General features: G+C 41.3%; 1 protein-coding gene across 5 annotated transcripts; it reads right to left on the reverse strand.

The window, feature by feature from the left end:
- Nucleotides 1–3,875: 3,875 nt before the first annotated feature.
- On the reverse strand, nt 3,876–13,790 carry LOC118312695 (B-cell receptor CD22-like). 5 transcript variants are annotated; one of them, XR_007031352.1, is made up of 13 exons: nt 12,322–13,790; nt 11,546–11,911; nt 10,625–10,846; nt 10,098–10,445; nt 9,780–10,013; nt 9,183–9,446; nt 8,597–8,851; nt 8,238–8,498; nt 7,249–7,339; nt 7,075–7,135; nt 6,057–6,256; nt 5,738–5,860; nt 3,876–4,518 (listed from the first exon to the last, which is right to left on the reverse strand). XR_007031352.1 is itself a non-coding variant. In XM_047333965.1 (12 exons), the coding sequence occupies exons 1-12, from the start codon at nt 12,374–12,376 to the stop codon at nt 5,800–5,802; spliced, it is 2,358 nt and encodes a 785-aa protein (XP_047189921.1). In that variant the 5' UTR covers nt 12,377–13,790; the 3' UTR covers nt 5,336–5,799. The 5 variants fall into 5 exon arrangements, 3 of the variants coding, with proteins under 3 accessions (XP_047189921.1, XP_047189920.1, XP_035493414.2); XR_007031351.1 differs by having other exon boundaries at nt 5,738–5,863; XM_047333965.1 differs by lacking the exon at nt 3,876–4,518 and having other exon boundaries at nt 5,336–5,863; nt 6,057–6,193.
- Nucleotides 13,791–13,870: the final 80 nt, after the last annotated feature.

Consider the following 13,870-nt stretch of genomic DNA (forward strand, 5'->3'; position numbering starts at 1 on the left):
AGCTCCAAAGACTCAAATTTTTCAAACAGACAACTTTCCTTCACTACTAACTTTGTAATACGTTTCTTTGTTTTATTCAATGGTCTCTCCTGATTAGTTAAATGGTTAGCTCTCTTAACAGTATCAATCAAACCTAAACACTAAAGGGGCGTTGGTTAGCTCAGTGGGAGTGCAGGCACCCCACGGAGGCTTGAGTCCTCCTGCAGCGGCCGTGGGTTTGTCTCCGACCTCGGCCCTTTGCTACACGTCTTCCCCCACTCTCTCCCCCCTTTCACACGTAACCTTTCCTTTAAATAAAGGCTTGAAAAATGCCCCAAAAATTATAGAAACAAAACAAAAACAAAAAAACAACCCGAACATTACTTATAAAGGCTATATCTCTGGCTGAGCTGTTTTTTTCTCCTTTTTTTGCTCTTGTTTCCTGTTTGTGTGACTGTCAATGTTCCACTGATCCTCTCTGGGGCTGATGATGAGGTACTGATGGCCCTGCTTCAGGTCGAGTCCCTGTCTGCATCCACCATGAGACATTAACAATCTCCTCTGGTCGACCTCCACTCCAGCCTCCACACTCTTTTACATCGATAGATGGAACGTGAACACATGACAGATTAGAAACGTAACATGTTGAATAAGTGGGTTACTGGTAAACCTGAGCTTGGATGTTATGCTGCTTGTGTTGGTGTGAAACTGACTGTTGTGTTTTCAGGGAGCAAGGAGCAGACTGGTCACTTGGTACAAGAAAAACTGTTCAATAAACAATAGCCAGATATAAATTTCTGTCTTTTACACCTGTCAATTTTTCTCATTCTGTGCAATATATGTATGTATGGTAGTGTTTATGAATACATGTCCATACATGTGTATATACATATTTATTCTTCATTCACTTTTACTGAACATCCATACAACACTACTAGTCATATTTTTATCCAACTCACTCATACTTACACCCCGGCTGAGCGCCGCTGTGTTGGAGTTTACCCCGGTGGACGAGAGGGTCGCCTCCCTACTCCTACGGGTTGTTTGGGGAAAACTCTGACTGTTGTTTTTGCATATGCACCAAACAGCAGCTCAGAGTATTCTGCCTTCTTGGAGACCCTGAATGGAGTCCTGCATTGGGGTCCAGTAGTGGACTCCGTTATTCTGCTGGGATACTTCAACTACCACGTTCGCAATGATGGAGATACCTGGAGAGGCCTGATTGGAAAGAACATCCTCCTTGATCTAAACCCAAGGGGTCGTTTTTATTAGATATCTGTACTAGTCATACATTGTCTATAACGAACACTGTTTTCGAACATAAGGATGCTCATAAGTGTACGCGGTACCAGATCACCCTAGGTCGATGATCGATTTTGTTACCTTATCGTCTGATCTGAGGCCGCATGTTTTGGACACTCGGGTAGAGAGGAGCAGAGCTGTCGATTGTTCACCATCGGGGGGTGAGTTGGATCCGGGGTGGGGGAAGACCTCAACTGATGAGGTAATCAGGCGGTGGAAGAAGCATTTTGAGGAACTCTTGAATCCGACTAACAGGCCCTCTATGGTAGAGGCAGAGCTGGAGGATGATGGAGGATCGTCGTCAATTTCCCTGGCGGAGGTCACTGTGTTAGTCAAACAACTCCCCACAAAGCCCCGGGGACTGATGAGATCTGTCCAGAAATGCTGAAAGCTTTGGGTGTGCAGGGGCTGTCTTGGTTGACACGTCTCTTCAACAATGTGTGGGAGTCTGGAACAGTATCCAAGGAGTGGCAGACCGGGGTGGTGGTTCCCTTGGTCAAAAAGGTGGACCAGACAGTGTGTGCCTCAGCCTCCCGGGTAAAGTCTACTCCAAGGTGCTGGAAAGGAGGGTTCGGCCGACAGTCAAACCTCCGATTGAAGAGGAACAATGTGGATCCCGTCCTGGATCTGAATCAACGGACCAGCTCTTTACTCTCGCAAGGATCCTGGAGGGGGCCATCCAGTCTACATGTGTTTTGTGGCTCTGGAGAAGGCATATGACCGGGTCCCCCGGGAGATACTGTGGGAGGTGCTGCAGGAGTATGGGGTAAGGGGTTCACTTCTAAAGGCCATCCAATCTCTACACTCAAAGCAAGAGCTGTCCGGGTTCTAGGCAGTAAGTCGGATTCATTCTAGGTGGTTGTTGTCCTCCGCCAGGGATGCGCTTTGTCACCAATCCTGTTTGTGATATTCATGGACAGGATATCGAGGCGTAGTCATGGTGGGGAGTGTTGCTGTTCCGTGGGTTGGGGATCTCATCATGGCACCATCGGTCTGTGACATTCAGCACTCCCTGGATCAGTTCGCAGCTGAGTGTGGAGCGGCTGGGATGAGGTTAGGCACCTCTAAATCTGAGGCCATGGCTCTCAGCAGGATTGCCGGTGGATTGCTTACTCCGGGAATGGAATGAGCCCTTACCCCAAGTGAAGGAGTTCAAGTACCTTGGGGTCTTGTTTGCGAGTGAGGGGACAATGGAACTTGAGATTGGCCAGAGAATCAAAGCCGCGGGGGCGGTATTGCACTCGCTTTGCCGCACCGTTGTGATGAAAGGGAGATGAGCCGGAAGGCGAAGCTCTCGATCTACCAGTCAATCTTCGTTCCTACCCTCATCTATGGTCATGAAGGATGGGTCATGACCGAAAAAACTACATTACAGTTACAAGCGGCTGAAATGGGTTTTCTCAGGAAGGTGGCTGGCATCTCCCTTAGAGATTGGGTGAGAAGCTCAGTCATCAGTGAGGAACTTGGAGTAGTGCGGCTGCTCCTTTGCGTAGAAAGGAGCCAGCTGAGGTGGTTTGAGCATCTGGTAAGTATCGCCTCTGGGCACTTCCCCTGGGAGGTGCTCAAGGCACCTCAAGCTGGAGCTCGGAGAAAACCCAGGACTAGGTGGACAGATTATATCTCCACACTGGCCTGGGAACACCTCGGGATCCCCCAGTCAGAGCTGGTTAATGTGGCCCAGGAAAGGTAAGTTTGGGGAACCCTGCTGGAGCTGCTACCCTGCGACCCGACCCCGGATGAGCGGACAAGAAGTTGGTATTATAATATATGTATTAACAAAGTACCAGAAGGAAAGATGTAAGTACTTAGTTATTACCTAGTAAGTACATACAATACATTGGTGAATTCCAGTTTCCTATCTTTATATACCATTAACTGCCAATCTGAAGCATTCCAGTCTGGCTTGGTGACCATAGGTGTCTTAGGTGCTTAATAAACTGCCAAAGTGTCATGTTCTTACCCGGTAGTTAATTATACACTTTCTGTGTGCTTAACCTGTACTAGGACTGTAAAATAAAGCCATGCACATTTCCCTGTTAATACCAAGTACTTTCTTACCAAGTACACAGTCTACTTTCAAAGAGTTGGATTTGATGAACTGAAAAGTGTCATGTTCTTACCCGGTACTTAATTATTACTTTCTGTGTACTTAACTATGTACTAGGACTGTAAAATAAAGCCATGCATATTTCCCTGTTAATACAGAGTACTTTCTTACGAAGTATACATAGTCAACCTTTAGACGGATATGTATTAGTAAAGTACCCATATGAATAGGATAGGAAGTACAAAGCAATAATCTAGTTGAAACATTTGGTAGATAACTTGCAAGAAAAAATAATAAGACATTCCTCTCATAAGTTCATTTCAGGGACAGAGGCTTGGTCCCGGGTGTGGCCCGGGGGCTCCACAGAGGGGGCGCTATGAAGCCCCTGAACTATGGCATTGAGTGTTGTACCTGACATATAGTATCACCTACATACATCGCATTTACTAGGCATGTGGAACTCCTCAAGACAAACAACTTTCTTTATACACTGCATCAATCATACTAAAAATCAAAGTAAGTAAGTACACATGAGAAATGCCGTTCATAATTGCAACATGATTTTTAATCAATACGATCATACAGAGATGTTGATTATCTGATTTAATGGATTTAGAATTTATTAATTGCATTTGATCTAAGTGTGAAGAGCCTATCTTTATCAATAACATCATAACAGTAAAAATACAAAACAATTCCAGGTGTCATGCGCCTAGATGTGATGTTACATCTCTGCTCCTCTTCATTCATTTTTCCTGGTCAGGAGAAATTAATCCTGAGTTTCTGGCCTCTATTAGATGGCAGGAACAACAAATCATTCCTATTAAGATCTGAAGGCTACATTTAACCAATCCCTGTTTTTGTTTCTTAAATCAGACTTGTCTACATGTTGGGGAAGGTCACCTGGGTGGAGCTTTGGCCTTCATCTGCAGAGTTCTCCAGCAGTTCAAGCCTGCAAGCTAAATGCAAGAGCCTTCAGGATGCTGCATATGACCTGTCTGTCAACGGCTGCAGGCTGTAGACGTGCCAGATCATGTCCTGCATGCAGTAAAGCCAAATATCTATTCATAATATTACCTTGTTGTCTGTTTGAAATGTTAAAACATATAATTTCTCCTGCAAAATATTCCATTGTCGAGGTTGATCTGTGTTGTCGTGTTATATGTGTCCCCGGAGGTTGACCTCAGCTTCTGAGAGGAAAATAGAAAAGATATTTATATTAGGTGAATATGTTGCAGATATTAAAAGATATAAGTAAGATATAATAAGTAAAAACAATTAAATCTGAAGTCTGGCATTTTTCTGCCCTGAGGTTGTGCAAGTAAATGAAATAGTTGAGTTATGGGTTGAATGTGTGTTTGTACTACTGATGCAACAAAGTCATATTTAATCAGTAGTTTCCTGCATCACCCCTAGTTTGTTGACCTTAAATTCTGTGAGGAAAATGAAAAATATAAATTAGGTAAGGATATAGCAGATATTAAAAGATATAAATAGTCCAACTGTGAACCTATATACATTATCTTTACCTGTCTTGCTGTGCCTCCTTTAAATTGAAGCTGTGACCCTTCATCACAGATAGTGGCCTTCGTGTGGACACGATGTGGAAGTGTGAGGAATATTTTCCAATCCAGAGCAAAATGTTTGAGATGTGCTCAGTGTTATACAAGAAAAAAAAGGACACAATTCTAGCTAACTTTTCTTTAATTATGTTTTGCTTACTACCACAGGAGTCAGAGGGGGAAGATATATGTATTTCCTCCTATCAAGCAAAATGAAATATATATGCAGAACAAAACAAGGAAAAAATTCTAAACTCGAGGCTTCGAAAACCACAGCTCACAATTAAACAGACAGGCTCCTGGAAGTGGTTTTCTGTCAGTAAAACACAACTCATTACTAGCATCTAGTGGCAGCAGTTGAGTCTCTACAGCTAAGTCTCATAATGCTTGTTTTTAACCAAATGTACAGAGCCCCAAAAGTCCTGACAGGTGATTTTTTTTTATTATATTGTGTGCACAAGATAATAACTTGTTCCCACTTTATAAATATCTTGTGCGCAAAAGATGAAAATCAACTGTCGGGACTTATAGGGGCTCTGTACAAATGTGCTTTCAAACAGTAAATTTTATCAATGGACTTAAGTTAAAATAATAAAATAAATAAAAAAGCCAAGTAGAAGCTGACAGGCTGTTTGTCATATGATACATACAGCAGGTAATTATCAAGTTTGTAGCTGCAAGTTTTAATATTTTTGAGTTGTTGATATATTTAAAGTATGTAAGATTTATTCTCAGGGGAAATTAATCCAATAATTCTTAAAGACATGTCACTAAAAAGTGACACTAGAGTCGGGGTATCACCACAGTCTGTAGGATTAATGCTGTCGGAATCATGAATAGTACAAACTTCTGTGTAAATCCATCCAGTAGTTGTTGAGATATTTCAGTCTGCAGACGTCGGTCTACAGATCAGAAGTTTTTCGAGACTGTACTGTACAACGTGGCTGGATCCTCTCCAGTGTCCTGTACTCTGCTTATGGAAGGGGATGAAATAAATAAGTTAATCAGGACATTTACTATTAACAAATACAAATGTTAAAAACAGTGATATGAATGTAAAAAACAAGAGAATGAAACTGTCACGACAGAGCGAAAACAAAGTACTTCATTGATTGTTGTTGTGAGGTGTTTATGAGGATAATGTTCCTGAAAGAAGAGCTGCTCACCTCGGGTCAGAACTTTTAAAGGTGACAGTAGCGTACGCAACCTCATCCTCCTCCTCTTCGTCATCATCATCATCATCCTCCTCATGTCTGCTGGCTCCTACCGGTCGGATGTTGGAGTAGATAGGATCTGTCTGGTACTTCAAGAAGTGGACAGTGGCAGAGTGAAAGTCACGCTGTTCCTCCGACTGATTGGAAGGAAACTGCAAACACAAGTTCACCTTTAAATCTTGTGTAGCAGTCTGGACAACTCCAGAGACCAACTACATTATTTCTGATCTGCTACTATCACCAGAAGACAGAAAGCCTGTGATTCTTCTAGAAAACCACACACGTAAGTAAGGTCTTCAATTTGGCTACCAAACAGAGCGACTGTTACAAGCAACCTCAACGTGATAAAAGGCCAAAGCAACGTCCCCTCAGACAACGAACAATCTGCAACTGTATGACAGAAAATTGAAGAGTCAAATAAATATCACGTTGAAATACCAGATCCTGCACGTCATCATGTAAGTTATCGTTGCCTATGAATCATTTCCATCTGTTGTCACACGGTGTCATGGTGATAAATATGAGTGGACAGGAGCGAGAGCAAACATCTTCAATGTGACAACCTTTTCCTTTCAGTTTCGTAGCCTATATTATTGTTTTTTGGTAATGAATTACGACCGTGTTGTCCATGTTTAGTTTGAATCAAGAACGCACAAGGCCAAGTCGTCTAGACGTTGCTTTTTGTAATCCTCGTACATCTTCGTAAATGTGTAGTTTCACCAGGCGTTAAGTAGTTAGGAAAAGATAGGACTTTCACCATGAGTGATCGGATCTCAAATGCGTCATCCTTGTGATTTCACACTGGTAACTTATTGAGTTGATCACATGATCAGATCACTCAGGACGGACGTTAACACCAGGTCTGAACGGGGTTAGAGGGAATTTACAGAGTTTGGAACAGAATTAACTTCCTTGAAGATGTCAGACCAACATGAAGAGCTTCTCAATCACATTATTTTTCAACCCGCACCTTCTCACTGTTGTCAGATCGGTCTCCGGGTTGGGATGATTGCTTGGAGGTCCTCATTTTTCTGATCAGGATAATATGTAAAAAAAGAATAGTCACGATTTTGTTAATTTAATTTAACATGATTGATTTTCAGGTATTCAATGGACAAAGCTTTAGGAAAACAGGTCTGCTCACCTTATCAGGAAGAAGGTGAAGAGAAGTATTATTCCGAGGAAAACACCAGAGGTTATTAGAATGACAGCAGATTTCCATGCTCCAAGGGAAACTGTGATGAAAGCAAGATGATTCATCAACATTTTCCTTTTTTTGTGGTTAGTTACAAGAGTTTTCTTATTTTGTCATATCACAAAAACACCAATAACAATACAGGTTCCTATAATCACATGTTCAAACAAATGTATTTAATGACTAAAACGACTCAAGATTGAATTAACAAAACAAGCTTTTCCAATGTACTTTTAGGTAGAAATGAAATATACTGCACCTCCATGAACAAGAATTTCCAAATTTCCAAATTTTTATAGGATTTAGGGATGAGGCGGTTTTCTGATTAATAATAATAATAATAACAATAATAAATGTTCTTTTTGAAATGTCTCAACCACTGACATAAATAATATTTTAGCATGATACAAGATTTTGAAACGTGTACAAAGAACTAGGGATGTATTTTCAACTTCATTTCAAATATCTAAAGGCATCATCCAGTTTAAAGCATAGACTGTTTATTCCAGGTCTGGAAAGTGAAGCTCAAAACCTGTATTCTCATGAATGACCTGCAGAGGGCGACTCCACTGGTTGTTTCTATAGAAGTCTGTGAGAAAATGACTCTACTTCTCACTTGGTTTATAACTTACGTAAAACGGAGTTCATGGTTCAATTAAAAGTTTGAAGTCTTCTTCAATACATGATGTTCATTTGTACAGTATGGTCCATTTAGTGTCAAATAAGCTCCTTATACATTTGGAGCGATTAATAGCTAATAACGCTACTACTTCTGGTTCCAAAAAAACAAGATGGCGCTGGTCAGAATGCTAAACTTGGGCTATGGGTGCTGCCTTGGTTGTTGGGCCACAACACAAAAGGAGATGGAGATGTGATTGGAGCGTTTCATTCACAGGACTTATCAGTGGTATCAAGATAATACCCCCCCACATATTTACCTGCCTTAACCGTCAATCTTACGGTGGAATTGTGGCGCCCTCGTATGTTCTGGGCTGCGCAGAGATAATTCCCACCGTGTTCAGCTCTGACATCAGCGATGATGAAGATCTGCTCTGATGCTTTTGCTGAGTCGCTGTTCTCCTTGTACCAGGTGTAATCAGCTGGTGGATTAGCATCACTGCTGCAGGTCAGATTCACTGAGCTGCCCTCCACTATCTCACCACTGGGACTCACTGACACGGAGGGAAGCTTGGGAGCATCTGGTAAACAATTAAATACGCATGGAGACATTAATATAGGCCTGTTTGATTTAGAACTGGCCATGAAATTAAATGACAGAAAATAAAATGTGACTTACACAGGACATCTATGGATTTCGATGTCGAGTTGTGTCCATGTTTATTCTCACATTTGCAGTGGTAAACCCCTCTGTCCCCAGAGCTGATGGCAGTGAAATGATAAATGTTTTTCTGTTCCCCAATCCTCGTATGGTTCCTGTACCAGGTACAATTGGCTGCTGGATTAGCATCACTGCTGCAGGTCAGACTCACTGAGCTGCCCTCCACTATCTCACCAGTGGGACTCACTGACACGGAGGGAGACCTGGGAGCATCTGTATGTATGAAAGAAAGACCGATTATAAGTTGAGAGGGAATTACTACTCATTACTCATATTGTTTTTAACATTTGGTGACATAGATGGTAGGACGTGGGAAGTGGAAGATGCTCGGGTGAATGGACGTCAGGTGAAGTGGGTGACAAAGGGGAACAGAGTCGCTAAACTCAAGGTTTCAAAACGGCAGTTCGCAAAAACCAATGATGTCGCGGTGGATTGTCACTCTTCGTGATCAGTCAAGTGAACTTCATGTGTAAAATCTTTGATCAAAGACAAAGCGTGGGACAGATTCAATATCTCTTAACCTAATAATCAGTATTTAACTCACATTTCACAGCAATTATAATGTCTGTTGAATTCCTTCCCAGCTCATTCTCAGCTGTGCAGTGATACACTCCAGAGTCTGACGACTGGATGGAGCTGAAAACAAACTGAGTCCCTTCAAGGAGAAGTTGAAATTCTTCCCTTTCATTTTTCTTGTACCAGGTGTAATTGGCTGCTGGTTGAGCATCACTGCTGCAGGTCAGAGTCACTGAGCTGCCCTCCATGATTTCACCACTGGGACTCGAGACAACGGGAACCTCTGGAGCACCTGGAGGATGACAATATTAACAAACGCACACAGGATGAGAATTTCATTATAACATAGTCTGTAATATTTGTTAAATGTTTAATATTGAAAGAGAGGATATTTCCAGAGAGAAAAAGATTATTTTACATTTAAAACTGCATTTGATTATTCAATATCTCCTTCCAGACACATTTTTAATTAAACTGCTTAATTGAATCAGGTTTTACTCTAAATAAAATACACTTTGTTTGAGGAAAGGACATGAACATGTGTATAACTGAATATGACCTATTGTTTGGATAAACTTTCCTACAGATTTGATTATTGTAGTTTAAAAATGAGAAGTAAACTTACACACAGAAGCAGAACGGATATGCTCATGTCCTTTTATAGCACAGTAATAACTGTCTGCAGCTTCAACGTGTTCAAGGAGAAAATATTTTTTTCCCCCTTTAACTTGGTTGTGTTTGTTGTACCAGACGTAGGAAAGATGATGAGGAAGCTGACAGCTGCTGTGACATGTCAGCTCTGTCCAGTTAGAAATCTGAATGTTCATTGATCTCCTCACGTGTACCTGGAGCTGAGGGTCTGTGAACAGCAAACACAGGCGTTATTTCAACATTTCAGACATCAACATTTCAAACTGACTGATTTCCAGTGGAAGAGACTTACCTTTGACAGACAATGTGACTCCAGGTGAACCAGTCCAAGAGTCTGCAGGTTGGTTTGTTATGAACCTGAACTTGTACTCAGCTGAGTCGCTCTGTCTCAGGTCACTGATTCTCAGACAGCACTTGTTGTCTTCACAGGTGTACTCCACACGACCTGAATACTTCGGATCTGTTGTCAGATCCAAATAAGGGTCTTTAACAAACCAGAATGATCTCGACAGTGAAGTGGCCTTGTTATTCAGTTTTCCTGGGTATGTGTAGGTGCAATTAATATCCACTGTTGATCCTCCGAAGGCACAGATCTCAGTCGAAGCGTAACTCACACCCCATCCATTCTGACTCTGCACCACTGTAATGATTTAAAAAAAGAAAAGTTACTAACATTGGCATAAAAGTAATATTTTAACGTTGGTAAGTCAAAAACATTTGACTAACAAATGCAGGGCAAGACAAATAAAGTAGCATGCATGAGCTCGGTTACTCCAGCAGATGGTGTTATGTCAGTCAAATACTTGAGCGTAAACTCACACATTGGCGGGGAGCGGGACCTCTCGTTGTCTTTAACGGCACAGGAAACTATATCTCCAGAATAAAATATACTTGAATAAGACGGAGAAGGTCCTCTCTGAATCTCCCGCTGATTGTTGTACCAGACGTAGGTCAGAGTATGAGGGAGAGGACAACTGCTCTGACACATGAGCTCTTTGTGAGATGAATACTGGTTTGAACTTCTCACCTGTACCTGAAAATCTGAGTGAGGAAGAGACGTCTTTACTTTAGACCGAACTGTCAACACACACACACACGCAGACACACACACACACACACACACACACACACAGACACACACACACAGACGTTTAACAGCAGGCACACGACACGTGAACCACACAAGATGTTGAATTAAATGTTAAATTATATACAGTCATTGATCGTCTTTATATACAGTCACTGATCGTCTTTATATACAGTCACTGATCGTCTTTATATACAGTCAGTGATCGTCTTTATATACAGTCACTGATCGTCTTTATATACAGTCAGTGAATATCTTTATATACAGTCAGTGATCGTCTTTATATACAGTCAGTGATCGTCTTTATATACAGTCACTGATCGTCTTTATATACAGTCAGTGATCATCTTTATATACAGTCAGTGATCGTCTTTATATACAGTCAGTGATCATCTTTATATACAGTCAGTGATCGTCTTTATATACAGTCAGTGATCGTCTTTATATACAGTCAGTGATCGTCTTTATATACAGTCACTGATCGTCTTTATATACAGTCAGTGATCGTCTTTATATACAGTCACTGATCGTCTTTATATACAGTCACTGATCGTCTTTATATACAGTCAGTGATCGTCTTCATATACAGTCAGTGATCGTGATCACACAAGATGTTGAATTAAATGAATAAATGTTCAGATGAGAAATGTTACCTGCAACAGACAACGTGACTCCAGGTGAACCAGTCCAAGAGTCTGCAGGTTGGTTTGTTGTGAACCTGAACTTGTACTCAGCGGAGTCGCTCTGTCTCACGTCACTGATGATCAGGGTGCACTTTTTCTCTTCTTTTTCACAGTCATACAGCACGCGACCTGAGTACTGCGGGTCTGTTCTCAGATCCGCATAAACCCCAATACTGTCTTTTATAAACCAGAATGATTCCGACACTGCCCTATTCGGGGTGTGTCTGAGTGGGTATGCGTAGTTGCAGTGAATGGTCACTGTTGATCCTCTGGGGGCACAGATCTTAGACTCAAGAGCATCGTAAGTCACACTCCATCCACTCTGACTCAGCACCACTGCAACACAGAGCGGATGAGGGAATCGGATTAACAACAACATCACAGAATATTAATTTTTAATTTATCACTTCTGAATTAAATTTCCAAAACGTCTTCCTCGGGTGTCACCAGGCGGCAGGTTTTCATTTTAACTCAAGACTCCACAACCTGACGACAACTCCTGCCCTTAGAGGAACTCAGTAATATAATAATAATAATAATAAAAATAATAATAATAAAAATTTAAAAAATAATAATAATAACAATACACTAAAACTGTCAAATTCTATAGAATCAGAAGAGAACAAGTGTTTTGCAGTTTTACAGGTGGTGATCTGAAAATGGAAAAAAAAATCACTTGCTTCACATTGAGGTGGATGTGACCGAGTCTAAAGTAGATTAACAAGGCAAATGTAGATGTACTGTACCTGGCACAGTAAGAAGAAGGACAACAAATCCACTCGCTGCTGCTGTTACACTCATAGTAGCTGCTGCAATCACCGTCAAACACAATAAAAATGAGTCTGCAGACAAATAATGTGCATAACTCACGTCACAGATCACAGAAGAGCGTGAAAGTGGAGACCAAAGAGAGAAGTCAAGCTGGTTAATACATCCAACTTCCTTCCTCTTTACACTACTCAATTAACATGAATGCTGAGCCAGCTGGCGGCAGATAAGATCTAAAAGACAGAAGTTACTTGTGGTTTTGTGCAAACTATGAACTTCTTAATTTAAGACTGTGAGAAACGACGTCCGTGACACTGTCGTTACCAAACCTGTTTCCTCCGCATCGCAGCAGCAGAAAAACTCAGACGCTTTTAATCGCATCAGTTCAGTGTCTTAAGAAGGACAGAGAGATAAATCAAAGAAAGATTTAACAGTTGACACAGCAGTGCACTTTGTCATCCATCGGAGAAAATAATTTTGAGCTGTTGGCTCTTTTCGTCAATGTCGTTTTCCAGGTGTCTTTAAAATAAAAACCGAGTTGGAAAAGAAAATGGTTATTTGGTTAATTTTTCCTGGTCCGAGGAAAAGGAATCCTGAGCTTCCAATCGATCACAAGGTCATAGAGGAAATGAAGAACAAGTCTTCCCTCTTAACATCTCAGGCCTACATTCAACCAAACCCCTGTTTTTGCTCCTCGTGTCAGATTCGTCTCCATGATGGCGAAGGTCACCTGGGTGGAGCGCTGGCCTTCGTCCGCAGAGTTCTCCAGCGGTCCAAGCCTGCAGGCTGAATGCAAGAGCCTTCAGGATGCTGCATATGACCTGTCTGTCAACGGCTGGAGGCTGTAGACGTGCCAGATCATGTCCTGCATGCCGTAAATACAAACATCTATTCATAATATTAATTCGTTGTCTGTTTGAAATGTTAAAACATATAATTTCTCCTGCAAAATATTCCATTGTCGAGGTTGATCTGTGTTGTTGTTGTGTTATTTCTCTCCTCTGAGGTTGACTCAGCTTCTGAGAGGAAAATAGAGAAGATATTTATATTAGGTGAATATGTTGCAGATATTAAAAGATATAAGTAAGATATAATAAGTTAAAACAATTAAATCTGAAGTCTGGCATTTTTCTGCCCTGAGGTTGTGCAAGTAAATGAAATAGTTGAGTTATGGGTTGAATGTGTGTTTGTACTACTGATGCAACAAAGTCATATTTAATCAGTAGTTTCCTGCTGAAATAAACAAATAGCTTGATATGAAGTCCAGGCTGGAGATTCCCTTTGTGTTCAAAAGGTTTTGTTGATAAAGCAGCTGCATCGCCCCCAGTTTGTTGACCTTAGATACTGAGAGGAAAATGAAAAATATAAATTAGGTAAGGATATAGCAGATATTAAAAGATATAAATAGTCCAACTGTGAACCTATATATATTAGCTTTACCTGTCTTGCTGTGCCTCCTTTAAATTGAAGCTGTGACCCTTCATCACAGATCGTGGCCTTCGTGTGGACACGATGTGAAAGTGTGAG

The sequence above is a fragment of the Scophthalmus maximus genome, chromosome 8 (genome assembly GCF_022379125.1).
Source record: "Scophthalmus maximus strain ysfricsl-2021 chromosome 8, ASM2237912v1, whole genome shotgun sequence".
In the NCBI taxonomy this organism is placed as follows: domain Eukaryota; kingdom Metazoa; phylum Chordata; class Actinopteri; order Pleuronectiformes; family Scophthalmidae; genus Scophthalmus; species Scophthalmus maximus.

Coding starts and splice junctions, on each gene's coding strand:
- LOC118312695 (XM_035637521.2), bottom strand. CDS start 12,376: ATGAGTGTAACAGCAGCAGCGAGTGGATTTGTTGTCCTTCTTCTTACT. Junction 10,847..11,545: donor AGTCACGTTGTCTGTTGCAG/GTAACATTTCTC, acceptor TTCCTCACTCAG/ATTTTCAGGTACAGGTGAGA. Junction 10,014..10,097: donor AGTCACATTGTCTGTCAAAG/GTAAGTCTCTTC, acceptor TGCTGTTCACAG/ACCCTCAGCTCCAGGTACAC.